This window comes from Hibiscus syriacus, unplaced genomic scaffold (genome assembly GCF_006381635.1).
Source record: "Hibiscus syriacus cultivar Baekdansim isolate YM2019G1 unplaced genomic scaffold, ASM638163v2 tig00110163_pilon, whole genome shotgun sequence".
In the NCBI taxonomy this organism is placed as follows: domain Eukaryota; kingdom Viridiplantae; phylum Streptophyta; class Magnoliopsida; order Malvales; family Malvaceae; genus Hibiscus; species Hibiscus syriacus.
In genome coordinates this window covers 1750001-1765353 of record NW_024062610.1, presented here as the reverse complement: position 1 = coordinate 1765353, position 15353 = coordinate 1750001, and the positions used below count along the sequence as shown (strand labels likewise).

The 15353-nt window shown below is 35.3% G+C and overlaps 1 protein-coding gene across 1 annotated transcript; it reads right to left on the bottom strand.

Annotated features, from left to right (window-relative positions):
- Positions 1-6: 6 nt before the first annotated feature.
- On the bottom strand, positions 7-3656 carry LOC120216789. The gene is made up of 9 exons (XM_039214117.1): positions 3094-3656; positions 2650-2741; positions 2308-2501; positions 1479-1518; positions 1268-1349; positions 1046-1120; positions 919-965; positions 502-620; positions 7-24 (listed from the first exon to the last, which is right to left on the bottom strand). The coding sequence occupies exons 1-9, from the start codon at positions 3183-3185 to the stop codon at positions 7-9; spliced, it is 759 nt and encodes a 252-aa protein (XP_039070048.1). The 5' UTR covers positions 3186-3656.
- Between the last annotated feature and the right edge of the window lie 11697 nt (positions 3657-15353).

Below are 15353 nucleotides of genomic sequence, written 5' to 3'. Positions count from 1 at the left end.
CATCCCTTAGTCGCTTCTATATGCCTACTCACCAAAAACCAAAAAGGAAACAAGTATCATACAACTACTCAACATTTACAACCAGTGTTGAAGAATTCTACCGGCCATTGTCAATGCCATGAAAGGGAACAATATTCAACTAAGCGTTTACTTCCCACTAAGACAGAAGCCTACTTGAAACCTGTACATAAATTTCATTCCTAGTGAATGAACGTAGGTTTCATTGGAAAAATAATTTATATTCCCAACAGCTCCTTGTTACAGCTTTAGTACAATAAAACTATTCATTTCAGCGTAAATTGATTTGAAATCTTCCACAGGTTTGCCTACCGAATATGGTGCTCATGCTAAGTGCAAACTTTAGAGAAATAAAGGATAGTTTTTTTCCCATAAGGATAAACAAAATGGCTAATATTATGTACAACCTAACCTGAACCAAACAACCTCGTGAAATTATGCATCACAATTCACATGCAGATAGGGTGAAATGACTAAACTTACGTTCACCACCAGGAGATACATGCCATGTCTCCCCTTGACGTGAGCCAATCCAGCAAAGAACTTCTCTTCCCACTTATCTCCCCATTTAGTTCCCCTCAGTCTCCGCCCATTTATCTGTCCTGAATGTTATAGGAACAGAGATTTTAATATAATAAACTAGGAAAGTGCTTGAAGTGGGATGGCCTGACCAATATGAGAATATAAAGAGAAGGAAATTTATAATCTAAATATCGTTAAAGTATAGAACAGATTTTAATGTAAAAACCATAGGCAGTTGAGGTTGGAATGGCCTTAACAATACGAGTAAAGAGAGTGACATTTATAATATCAATCAGTTTAAGTATTCATGGAGACAATAAAAACTGCCATCTAAATTTCCAGAATCTAACATGTCAATAAAAAAAAAGTCTACCATACTTATGTGCCCTTTTTCTGTCCAGCCTTTAGCATCATACTTCTCCCACCTACCAAAATAAGTCACAGTATGAAGTAATAATAATAGGAGTACTAATATGAATGAAATTTACTACCATTAATTCCATACCATTTCTCATACCAACCAGCATTTTCACTGCCTGATTTAGCTTGCTTCTGAGCACTCTCTATCCTTGCTAAATTACTGCAGTTTCAAAGATCTAGTAATTATTGTACTGGTGACAATTGCAAGCATGATAAACTGAAAATATCCCATTTGTCACTATATGATAATTTATTGATTTAACGTTGAAGTGTTTCCTGCTGAAGTGAATGATGTGAAAATAAAGACCTCCATTCATCTTGATGAAGCACCTCTTTCCAAGTTTCCCACCATGAATCTCCTTCAGCATTTCTTCCTGATTTCTCAACACCTACGAGATATAGTAATAAAAGTTAGACATATCCATGCTCAGATGAATTTAGATCATTGAAGCAAGAAACCATGTGAAATTACCACAATTCATTTCATAGAATAAATCAATGAAAAGATAACTAAGTACCTAGCTCTTTGTATCCACTCCAGTTGCTTTTCTCCCACCACTGTCAAGGACATATAAATCCAATTAACCACCTGGGATGATAATATGGTTATAAATTCAATCTTTAAAGTTCTTTTCTTCCTCAATTTAACTAACATTAAAAGTCATTTAACACCATTTGGGTGCCTAGATCTCAAGCTTAAGATCACTGAATGTTCTTGAGTTAACACAGCCTCAAAAGGAAGAGGATTCAGTGTCCCAATATGTTGGCACCCACATCCAAATTAAACAAAAGACAAGTTGGCTGATCAATCATTGCTGCAAAGCACAAAAGAATATGCTAATTGAATTTGAGTGTTTCCTTTAAATTATAATGATAACAAATATATGCTTCACATAATGTCACTGAATATACCGATAATTTTGAATACAGATATGCATGACAATAATCAGCAAACAAGGCTTGCAAATTAGCAAGTTCCGCCAATCACATGCAGAACTTTGGGTACATTAGAAATCATAGCAAATGATGGCCTCTTATAAATCTCTTCCAAGTTACAGAAAATGCAGAAAGAAATTTCTTCCTAGGATGAATTCTCTTAACATGATTGATTTTAAGGAAATTTTTCCAACAAGATTTGAATGTTAAATATGGATGTCACTCATGATATTGCCTTATTTTCTACAGCTACTATAGTGGAAAATGCAGCACCTAATTGCTTTAATCTACAGTCATAAGACCATGTTCATTCCATATCTGAAAGACCATAGAAAATGCTTCTCAATTGCCACTTTAAGATAAACAAACTCGTACATAAAAATGTTACATAAAATAAGAATAATTTTATACCGTTTCCTTCCATTCAGAGGAACCATCGTGGGATTTACTACCCATCCTTGTCCACCTACATCGGTATCCATTTTCATCAAGGTCTTCCCCACTTTCCTGATACCAGGTACTGCCATCATCATTAGTGCCAGACTCATTAACACTCTCATTTAACAAACTAATGCCCCAGTCCTTCTCGTTGGCAATACCAGTGTCTACAATGAAGAAACAAACAAACCACCCTATCCTTTATTAGGCACGGTTATCTTGTCTAAATGACATTTGAAATTATAAAGACATAAACAAGCACAGCGAGAGTTTCATAATAGAACTTTCTGCAGTTTAAACAGCATCGTTTTTTACCTCTTTTTGGAGGAGTATCACGAGACTGAGGACCAGAATTTCTTGGGGTACACCGAGAGTAGAACTTTTCTTGTTTGGAAGCAACTCGAGATCTGTAAACATCATACCATAAAATCAACATTAGCTTTGGTAAATTCGAAGTGATCACAGCATTACAATTCCTACATTTAACAAATAAATAATGGCAACCGGCTTTTGAGGATGTCACAGTAAACGAGCAAACAGAATTAATTTCATAATAGTATTCTCAAAATGAAACACCTTATCTAAACCAGGAAGTCGCTCATCCTGTTGCTCCTCGATAAATAAAGTTAAGAATACCATTATTCACTCACTATAATGGACATGAGTATAGACATACATGCGAATTGATAGAACACATGATATGCGAACACATTCCAAGCTAGATGCGATACAAGATAGTATGAGAAGAGCGTGACGTACTGAGCTGAAGCGAACGGTTGCAGACGGGACCTGGACTCTGACCCAGAGAGGACACTTCTTGGAGTCGAATCGCCAGTCCTCAACCTTCTCATTTCTCTTTCCGGAACGGGTGGCTCTACGGACAGGAACCACGGGGTCGGAGCAGCAGCAACTGATTCGACTCAACAAAGTGAGCGGATCACGAGGAAAGCACATTCTCTTCTTTTTACTCGGTGCCAATCCATAAGAGATAAAGAGAGCGGAGGAGAGCTTTAACTCGAGCTGAGTCGTGAATCCTCTGGAACAGGCCACCATAATTAAGAAAATGCCATGGACGAGCCAACGAAAACCCTTGAAAATATACGAAGAGAGCGAGAGAGGTTGGGTAGAGAAGTTGGGGAGGGGAATTTGAAGAATTAGAAGAAGGGATGGGCAATGAGAATTTGGGGGGAATCTATGGGGTAGCAGAGGGGAATGGGATATAAACATTTGACGGGGAGATGAACTTGTTTGTGCAACACCGGACTTAGGTTCCTTTCGTAAGTGCGACTCGCTAGCCTAGCGAGTACGCGTGCGAGTGCGAGTGCGAGTGCGAGTGCGAGAGAATGAAATCAGATCGGTGGCTCCTCAGTCGGTCAGCCCTGAGACTGATAGCTTAGGTTGTTGTTGGCAAATTTGCAATGCGAATCCCGGGGTTTTATCATACACTTGGGTCCCGCCTTGCGGGTTTTTGTATCCCCCTTATGCCTCTCTAAATCTGCCACGACTCATTCCTTCCAAGTGGTTTTTGTAAGGTTTTAATTAGGTTACATTAATGAAATAAAAAAAAAGTATTATGAAGAATCTATTTGAGATAATGAGATACTTTTATTCTAACTATTAAAATCATTATCAAATATTAACGAATTTTTAAATTTATTTCATCATAAGATAATTTTATTCCAAATATTATTTTTAAAGTAATTTTAACAATTATCTTTAAAAATATTCTATTATCTATAAAAAGTATCCAGAATCTCATTTCTCTTTTTTTTTTAAATATTTCATTAATTTTACCTGTTAATTAATTTTAAACAAGAGAGAGTATTGTTAAACAACAAATCATTTTCTATTGATAAATTATTTTATTTTATAATCATGAGATGCAAATTGATCATTGCTTATCTTACACCGTAATTATATAGTTTAATTTCAACATTTATTGAGATTCATTAATTGGTTGAGTGATTAAATTATGTTGTATTATTTTGTTGGGTTGATCCTTCCTTAATTGTTCAAGGGAGCTGTACCATCATTAATAAAGGGAGATGTATCAATTGTCTTAGGGAGTGGAATCATCCACATTCATGAAATGTAGCATTCATTCATTTATGGTGGATTGATCTAGAAGCAACAAATGAGTCTTTTTGTTACCCTATTACTCTACTATAAATAAGAGGTTTTGGGAAGGCTAACATATAACAAGTGAAAAACAATAGAGAGTGAGTTGTAAAAAAAACACATTCACAAGAGAATTCCTCCAAGAAAGAGAGAGAGACACCTTTGAGTGAGTATTTTTAAACCATCCTTATTGGGTGAGACATTTTGTATCCATACTCATATAATAGTGAAAGGCAAGTTTGCACTGGATTAGCGTTCTGCAGTTTTTCCCGATTTGGGTTTTCCACCCACCAAGATATTGTGTATTTTTGTTGTTTTTATATTTGTGTCTTTCTTAATCAAAAAAATAAGGAAAGTGGTATTCTCATACATAACCGTATTTTCCCAACAGTGGTATCATAGTCAGGTTGTAAGAGTCATCATATATCTTATGTTATTGATATGGAGAGGAGTACTACCCATGATGGTGATATGTTCAAACTCACGGCATACAATTTCTCATATTAGAAGCCAATGATGGAAGATCATCTTTATTTCAAAGAACTATACGAGCCAATTACAGTTTAAACAATGCCCGAAGGGAAGAATAAGTAAGGATGAGAACTCTTAAACAGAAAGACAGTCGCTATGATTCGTAAGTATATTGATAGAAGTTTATTTGAACATGTGTCAATACATCAATGCTTACGAATTATGGAGTAAACGGTAGTTCATGATCCAGAAAGAGATACCTCGAAACAAAGCACATCTTATGAGACGCTTGGTTAACTTTTAGTACAAAGATGACCAAAGCATGATTGAACATCTAAACACTTTCAAGGGGCTTGTGAATCAACTATCCAAGATATAAAATGAAGATTGATGATGAGTTACAATCTTTATTATTACTAAGCTCTTTACTAGAGAGTTGGGAAACTCTCATTGTTACTTTGAGTAACTTGCCTCTAGAAAGAAAGCTGACCACAAACATTATTTAGATAGTTGACGAATAAGAAGATAGGAGGAACGAACAAGGCTTGTGTAGCCAAACAGAAGCCAATGTGGTGGAGAATATGGGAAGGATTGATAATAGAGGAAGGAATGAGAACTGAGGTAGAAATAATACTCGAGGTTATGACAAGTCGTGAGAGCAATCTAAATCGTGATCCAAAATAATTTGTTACTATTGTGGCAAACCTAATCACAAAAAGGGAGTGACAAAATCTCAAAATATATCAGAAGAATGAAACAGTCAAGTCTGATCAAATTGATCTAAATAAAAGGAAAAAAATAACACAACTGCTATTGTTGCAAATGAAGAAGATAAGATTTTCTATTTGGAGGATATAACTATCTCAACATTGCTCAAGATGATTGTTCATAAATTGTTGACTCGGGGCATCATTTTATGTAACCCCACGTGGTTAATTTTTTTCAGCATACCAAATTGGTGATTTTGGTACCATGAAGATAGAAAATCAAGAAACAAGTAAGATCGTGGGTATTGGCAATGTCATTTTAAAAATCAATACAAATTATGAAATTGTATTGAATGATGTTAGACATGTACCAGATATGTATCTCAATCTTATTTCAACATGATCGTTACTACAGGAAAAAAGCAAGGTTCATTGTATGTTACACAAAGAAAGTTATGCAAGGAAGAAAACCAATGTAGCTTATGGTAACTCGTGCTTGGAGTTATGACATAAAAAGTTTGGGCACATCAATGAGAAATTATTGTAAATCCTTGCCCAAAAAAGCTTCTACCTAAGGTGAAAGTTAAATCAATTCAAACATTCATTCATTGCTTAGCTGACAAGTAGAACAGAGTTTCATTTTATTGAAGCAATCAACCATATAGAAGAAAATATGTTATTGATTTGGTGTATAAGATATTTGTTAAATGAATGAAAAGTTAATGAGCAGTGCTTTGTATTTTGTCACTTTTATTGATGACAATTCAAGAAAAGTTTGGGTATACTTGTTGAAAACAAAAGAACAAGTGCTTGATGCATTCAATGAGTTTCATGCCAAGGTGTAACGTAAGACTGGAAGAAAGTTGAAATGTATGAGAGCGGATAATGAATGAGAGTATCGAGGCCATTTTGAAGAATATTGTAAATCTCATGGCATCAAAGTTGAAAAGACTCCACCTAAATACCTTAATTAAATGGTGTTGCTGAGAGAATGCACCGAACAATTGAAGAAATAGTTCAGAATATGCTTTCAAATGCTAAATTGACAAAATCATTTTGAGGAAAATCAGTGAAAATTGCCACCATGGCTATCAATCATTCTCTTTCTAGTGCTTTGGATGGAGAAATACCATAACAGGTATGGATAAAAAAGAAGGTTTCATATGAAAGTTTAAGGTGTTTGGTTATCGTTCCTTAGTCTACATTCCTAAGGACGAACGTTCCAAACTTGATGCAAAGATAAAGCAGTGCATCTACTTGGCAAACCTCAAGATGAATTTGGTTACAGAATATGAGATTCAATAAACAAGAGCATTGTTAGAATTTGAGATGTTTTATTTTTCGAGAATCATCATTGAAGACGCCAAACAATCTGAGAGACCTGTGTCTAAGGTCATTACTCAAATTGTTAAAGGTCTAGTATCTGTGATAAGACATGAAGCTACTGAAGAATAAATGATGAAAACTAAGATGGAAATAATGAGTCATTATGTAACACCCCCAACCCGTATCCGACCCGGATACGAGTCCGAAGTGTCACATTGACTTTTCAAACATTTATTCGTATAAATAGTGAGTAATTTAAAACTTTTATAACATTTAACTTATTCAAAACGTTTACAAAATATATCAGAGTTCATACAATTTATATCTTTAGACTACATGCCAACTACACTCTATATACAATACATATATTTTCTGATCTGACATTTGGTAAGGAGAACTGACATGTCTTGCTTCGCATTACTCTTTACTCTTCTCGAAACCTACGTGTGAAACAATCACATGCTAAGTCATAGACTTAGTGAGGCAATAAATGAATATGCAACAATAAACTTATGAATGTTCATACTTACAATTGGATCATGACATTTCAAGATGCATGTATCTATCACACGATAACATATATAATCATATAATGCACATACGAAACTTACCTTCTTATATCACTTTCACTTTAATTCTGTATTTCAATTGCATTGCCCATGTATATTATTGAGAATAGAGGTATGTGAGTGCATTGAGGTTGTGCACTAATGCTGTCACCACAGCTCGTATCAATTCCCTCATGGGGCACCGAACCTTAGTTCAGTATTCGTCCCGAAGGACCACAATCCAGAGGTCACAATATAAACTGTTCATATGTGCCTTTAAACATATATAAACTGTTCATATGTGCCTTTAAACATATGTAAACTGTTTATATGTACCTTTAAACATATGTAAACTGTTCATATGTGCCTTTAAACATATGTAAACTGTTCATATGTGCCTTTAAACATATGTAAACTGTTCATATGTGCCTTTAAACATATGTAAACTGTTCATATGTGCCTTTAAACATATGTAAACCCTCGACTCTTGGCATGCCAACTACACCTATAGTTCTCATATCGTATACTATGGGCATTATTCTTATACCTTTTATATCACTTGTTCTTTCTCTTCTGTCACATACCACATGTATGTGTAATTATATATTTCATATCATATCACATGTATCACAAGTGCATACATTCACGTAGATCATGTAGCTCATATCACTTAATTCATATCATGTTCTCATATCACATATCATATCACCATAATTATCATGTATATGTTCACAATCATTGTATTATAAAAATCAACATAAGGATTAGACTTATCACAAGTCTTATTCCATTATACTAACATATAGTATGCACTTACCTTAGCTTTGCTTTGATTCGATTATAATCCTTTGATCGTTCCGGAATAAGCTTACTTTAGTATCTACATAATCACACATGGATCTATATCAGTATTATAACTAATATACTCTAATGGTTCACTCTTTAGACTAAGAGAAAAGTCAATTTCATCTTTAATGAAGGTATGCATCGATGCACTACTGATGCATCGGTGCATAAAAGGTATTTGATGTAGTATTATTGCTGGATGCATCGATGCACCTTATGCATCGATGCACCAATTGCATTCGATGTTTCATTATTAATGGGATGCATCGATCACTACTTATGCATCGATGCATGAATTGCATTCGATGTTTTTATTTTAAAAGAGTGCATCGATGCACCAATGCATCGGTGCACATTCAAACAATTTCTGGGTTTTAACCTTGATGCATCGATGCACAATGAATATGCATCGATTCACTCTGCCCAGAATCCTCTTTTTGAACCCGAAAATCATTCATTTTGGATTAAATCCTTCATGTTTAATCCCCTTTTTCATTCTTAACTCTAGTACACATACTTAAACCAATCTATATTCATTTATTTCATCTTAAACCTCAAAATCCTATTCTTCCATATGTAATTTAATAATTACATCAATTTTGCAACATGTTTCAAATCTAATTCTATTACTTCATATCTCTTACTTAGATTGATAACAAGTCAAATCCAACTTTCAATTCTTGTTATGAACTCTATTCCAATATTTCATTCAAGAACCTCTAATCTTTAATCTTCTCTATCTCCTTTATCTTTTGATCTTAAGATAACTTAAGCTTTCCTTAAGCTTAGTTATCATCTAATGATCAAAACCCAATCTTAAACTTAACAAATAATTAACTAAGTAGAAGACTCACCTTTGAGCTTGAAGATACGGGTCTGGAGAAATATCTCCCTACATGCTTATCTCTTAATAAAGAGATAAGATTATTATCTTTTAGATAAAAAGACCATTTTGCCCTTTAATTCCTTTAATAATTACTAACAATTTTTTGGATTTATTTCCAGATAAATCATTGAACTAATCCATTCTTCTACTTTAATCACCAAATTTCTGAAACTTTACCATTTAGTCACTAACCCATAGTTTGGGATGTTACACATTACCAAGGAGTCATCAACATAAATAAATGAAGATCAATTTATCGAGACAATTGAACCAAATGTTACACCTCAACCAGAACTGAAGAGATCAATGCGTAAAATGAAACCCTTAAATAAGTATTCTCCAAGTGAGTATATGACAATCATCAATGAAGGGAGCCTAAGAGTTATGATGAAGCAATGAAAAATGACACAAAGAATAATGGTTAAAAGTTATGTAAGAAGAAATATAATATTTGCTTGAAATCGACTTATGATCTTTTTGAGTTACCCAAATGAAGATGTGCTTTGAAAAGTAAGTGGGTATACACAAGCTAATGCATAATGCTAGAATTGTTGTTAAATATTGCAATCAGAAGTAGGGAATTGATTTCGAGGAAATCTTTTCACCTGTGGTCAAGATGTCATCAAAATCAACTTATGATCTTTTGAGTTACCCAAATGAAGGTGCTTTGAAAAGTAAGTGGGTATACACAAGCTAATGCATAATGCTAGAATTGTTGTTAAATATTGCAATCAGAAGTAGGGAATGATTTCGAGGAATCTTTTCACCTGTGTCAAGATGTCATCAATCCAGTTGGTGTTTGGTCTGATTGTTAGTCTAGATTTGGACGTCAACAACTTGATGGAAAAGAAATTTCTCTATGGTGATTTAGAAGAGATATACTTGGAACAACCAAGGGGGTTTATCAAGCCAGAAAAGAAAACTTAGTGTGCCGACTTAAAAGAGCCTTTACGTCTAAAACAGCACCACACAATAATACAAGAAGTTTGATTCCTTTATAACCCAACATCAATTTAAGAAGACCCATTGATCATGCTTGTTTGTGAAAAGGTATGATAATAGATTTCATCATACTGTTACTTTATGTTGAGATATGTTAATTGTTGGCAAGACAAGAGAAACTTATTGCACTTAAGAAGGCTTTGAGTATTTGTTTGCCAAAAAGAATTTAGGATTGGCGAAACAAATCTTTGAATTAATATCATTAGAGATCGTCTAAAAAGTTGTTATGTCTATCCCAAGAACAATACATTGAGAAAATTCTTCGAGATTCACAACACAAGTCAAAGCTAGTTAGTGTACTGCTTGCTGGACATTTCAAGTTAAACAAAAGGCAAAGTCCCACAAGTGAGAAGAGAAGAAAAATGAAAGATGTCTCATATTCATATGCAATTGGAAGTTTTATTTATGCCATGATTTGTACAATACTCGCCAGCCTAGTAGGAATGCTGATCGATTCCTATCAAATCCAGGTAAAATACAGTAGGAGGTTGTGAAATGGATTTTTCGATACCTCGTGTCATATCAAATAGATGTATTTGTCTTGGAAAAGGGAATCCAGAGTTGATAGGACATACATATGCGATATAACTGGAATACCGATTTGAGAAAGTATACGTTTGGATATGTGACTACTTTTTCAGGGAACTATTTTTTAGCAATCAAAGCTCAAAAAATGCATGGCATTACCAACAACAAAGTAGAGTATATCGCAACGACTGAAGCTTGTAAAGAAACGTTATGGATGAAAATTTTCTACAAGAATTGAGTCACAAGCAAAAAATATGCCCTCAAATGTGATAATCAAGCGTTATTCATTTAGCCAAAAATTCAACATATCACTATAGACAAAACACATTGATGTTCATTATCATTGGATACGAGATGTGTTGGAAGAAATACAACTTGAACTAGATAAAGTTCACACTAATTATAATTGGTTTGATATGATAACAAGGTGATTTCGACCAAGAAGTTTGAAGATTGTTGTCAAATATTGAGTTTGTTTGTTCTCCAATTAAGTTGTAAGGGAGAGATTTGTTGGTGGATCTTCCTTAATTGATCAAGGGGATGTATCAATTGTCTTGGGGAGTGGAATCATCCACATTCATGAAAGCTAACATTCATCCATTTTATGGTGATTGATCTAGAAGCAACAAATGAGTCTTTTGGTTACCCCATTACTCACTATAATAAGAGGTTTTGGGAAGGCTAACATATAGTAAGTGAAAAACAAGAGGAGTGAGTTGTAAGAAAACACATTCACAAGAGAATTCCTCAAAGAGAGAAAGAAAGAGAGAGAGAGAGAGCCACCTTTGAATGAGTATTTTTGTAAACCATCCTTATTTGGTGAGACATTTTGTATCCCTACTCATATAACAGTGGAAGACAAGTTTACACTAGACTAACGGCCCGATTTTTCTCGATTTGGGTTTTTCGCGTCGTCAAATTGTGTTTTTTGTTTTTATATTTGTGCCCATCTTAATCACACAAAGAGGAAAGTCGTATTCTCATACATAACCGTCTTTTTCTAACATATTTTGCGTAGGTAAAAATTCTGGCATTTATTTTTAAAATATATGCATATATTTAATTAAAATTTTATATTTACTCATGAAAATAAAATATAATTAATATTTTTTCAAAAAATACTCATAATAAAAATTAATTATCATTATCATTACCAATTTTTAAATATTTTTTTCAATTTAGTGATGTTTAATAATTGAATTTTCTTAAACAGATAGGAGAGCGCTGAGATTTGATAGGAAGCTCAAATTTAACGATGCCCAAAAGGGCCAAAACTACGACTAAAGTCTCAGCTCCATACTCCACCTTAGAGCTGCGTGTCATATTATAAGTGACAGGACATTCGTGGTGACTAAACCGCCACGTGTAATGGAAAAGGCCTCCTGCTTACTTCCAGGTCTGCCCCTGGGCGAGGAAACCCAAGTCAAAGAGAAACCAATTACCTTTTTCGTTTGTTTGGATAGCTTCGTGTTCATCAAGAATTTTAGATGGGACCAAATCTAATTTGTGGATTGTCCTTTGTGCTTTTTCTCCTGCCAGTTGCTTTCGATTCAACAGTGACCCGCACAAACCTTGCATTTTACTCGTGGCCGTGTGGTGTTTATCACTCCGAGGCTCGCTCGCTCGCATTTCCCAATTGCATCAGTTTTGCTTCACAGATAAATCATTTGCATCAGTTTCTGCCTGACAATTCAATAAATCAGAACCACAAGTCGTGTACATTTTCCGACTAAAACGGGCGGTTCCCTTGTGTCGCTATCAGTACACATATAGAACTGTAAATGAGATAAGATAGATTGTGAGTTACTCGAGATTGATTCGATCAAGCCTCGGATCGAATGGACTCGACTCGAGCTTGAGCTCAACTCGAGTTCTCAACGAGCCGAAACGAGCGAGCTACTCGATATTCGACTCGAAAAGCTCGTGACCAGCTTAAAAAATATTATATTATAATTTAGATTTTTAAAATTACATTATTATAAATATATTAAAAATACACTATTGATAATTATAAAATTTTGAAATATATTAAAAATTTTATAAAACTGAAGGAGTTTACAACAGTTTTTCTGTTAGAATAAAGTCCTAGTTTTTAGGGATATTACATGTATTTGATTTGTTTCAAGTCTCTGTTACCACTTAGCTTTATTTCCGCTAGGTGGGCTGTTTCGTTTCTGTTAAATCGTGTATTGAATGGCTATTTAAGCCAAAAGTTACTGTTAATAAAAGGTAGTCATTCAATCCAGTGTTGTGTTATTGTTCTTAGTTTCAAAATTCCTAACAATCTGGTATCAGCGCTCCCACTGGGCCTGATAAATCAAAGCAGCAGTCTTTGAAGTTCTGCAGCAACACAGAAGATGACTACGGAAGGAAGTTTTATACAGCCAGTCATTCCTCGCTTTGATGGTCACTATGATCATTGGAGCATGTTGATGGAAAATTTTCTACGATCTAAGGAATTTTGGGGGCTGGTGGAGCCTGGTTATATTGAGCCAGCAAGTGAATCGGTGCAGACAGATGCCCAGCGAAGAAGAATGATGAGATGAAGCTGAAAGATCTTAAAGTGAAGAACTATCTCTTCCAGGCGATCGACCAAACGTTCTTGACACCATTCTCAAGAAGGATACTGCCAAAGATATATGGGACTCCATGAAGAAAAAATTTGAAGGAAATACAAGGGTCAGAGGTCTCATCTTCAAGCTCCGAGAGAATTTGAAACTCTTGAGATGAGGTCCGGTGAAAAAGTGACAGAGTACTTCTCTAGGGTCATGACAGTGGCCAACAAAATGCGAACTTATGGAGAAGATATGCAGGATGTTAAAGTGGTGGGAGAAAATTCTACGCTCTTTAACTGAGAAGTTCAACTATGTTGTATGTTCTATTGAGGAGTCAAAGGACATTGATGTCCTTACTGTTGATGAGTTACAAAGCTCATTAATAGTGCATGAAAAGAAGTTCAAAGACGAAATGGTGAGGAACAGGCTTTGAAAGCGACATCTGAAGAAAAATTTCAGAGACGAAATAGTGAGGAACATGCTGTGAAAATGACGTCTGAAGGAGGAAGAGGTCGTGGTTATGGTACCTCAGAGGAAGAGGAAGAGAAAGAGGTCGAGCAGTCTTCAACAAGGCAATTGTGGAGTGTTACCGATGCCATAACTTGGACATTTTCGGTATGAATGCCCTGCTTGGAACAAAGAAGCAAATTATGCAGAGTTTGATGAGGAAGAAAAATTCTTTTGATGTCTTATGTGGAGTTGATAAGGCCAGAAGAGAAGATGCATGTTCCTTGATTCAGGGTGTTCTAATCACATGAGCGGCGATCGAACCATGTTCAATGAAATTGATGAAAATTTTCGACATGCAGTAAAATTGGGGAACAACACTAAGATGGATGTGATGGGAAAGGGAAGTGTGAAGCTGCTGCTGAATGGAGTAAAGCATGTTGTTGCTGAGGTATACTATATTCCAGAATTGAGAAATAATCTCTTGAGCATAGGACAGTTGCAAGAGAAAGGCTTGGCTATTTTGATCAAGGAAGGGATGTGCAAAATATTTCATCCAGAGAAGGGTTTGATAATTCAAACCAACATGAGTGCCAATCGGATGTTTATCTTACTGCCTCAGTCTCAAGCTCCTTCTCAAGTACAATCTGATCAATGTCTTCACACAAAAACTCAAAACTTGTTTCACCTTTGGCATCAGAGGTATGGGCATCTGAGTTACAAGGGTTTGAGAACCTTGGTATACAAAAACATGGTACGTGGACTTCCTCAATTCACTGCCGCAAGTGTGACATGCACTGATTGCATCAACGGGGAGCAACACTGTGGCCCTATTTCAAAGAAGAGTACTTGGAGAGCAACTCAGAAGTTGGCACTTATCCATGCAGATATTTGTGGTCCGATCACTCCTACATCTAACAGCAACAAGAGGTACATTTTGATATTCATTGACGATTATAGTAGAAAAGCATGGGTGTATTTTTTGGTAGAGAAGTAAGAGGCTTTAAACTTTTTTAAATGCTTTAAGACTATGGTTGAAAAAGAAACAGGATTATTTGTTAAGTGTTTTCGCACTGATAGAGGAGGAGAATTCAATTCGAATGAGTTCAATGATTTTTGCAAACAAAGTGGGATCAAGAGGCAGTTGACCACCGCTTATACTCCACAACAGAACGGTGTAGCTGAAAGGAAAAATAGAACAGTGATGAACATGGTTCGTTCCATGTTATCTGACAAGAACCTTCCCAAGAATTTTTGGCCAGAGGCAGTGAACTGGACTGTTTATGTCCTAAACAGGTGTCCTACATTGGCAGTCAAGGATGTTACACCAGAGGAGGCTTGGAGTGGAGTGAAACCCTTAGTAGATCATTTTCGGGTTTTTGGTTGCATAGCACACGTTCATGTTCCAGAAGAAAGGAGGACTAAACTTGATAATAGAAGCGTTACTTGTGTGCTATTGGGGGTTAGTGAGGAATCAAAAGGTTACAGGTTATTCGATCCTATTGCTAAGAGAGTTGTTGTGAGTAGAGATGTAATTTTTGAAGAAGAAAAACAATGGGATTGGGATGTGAGTTATAAAAAACAA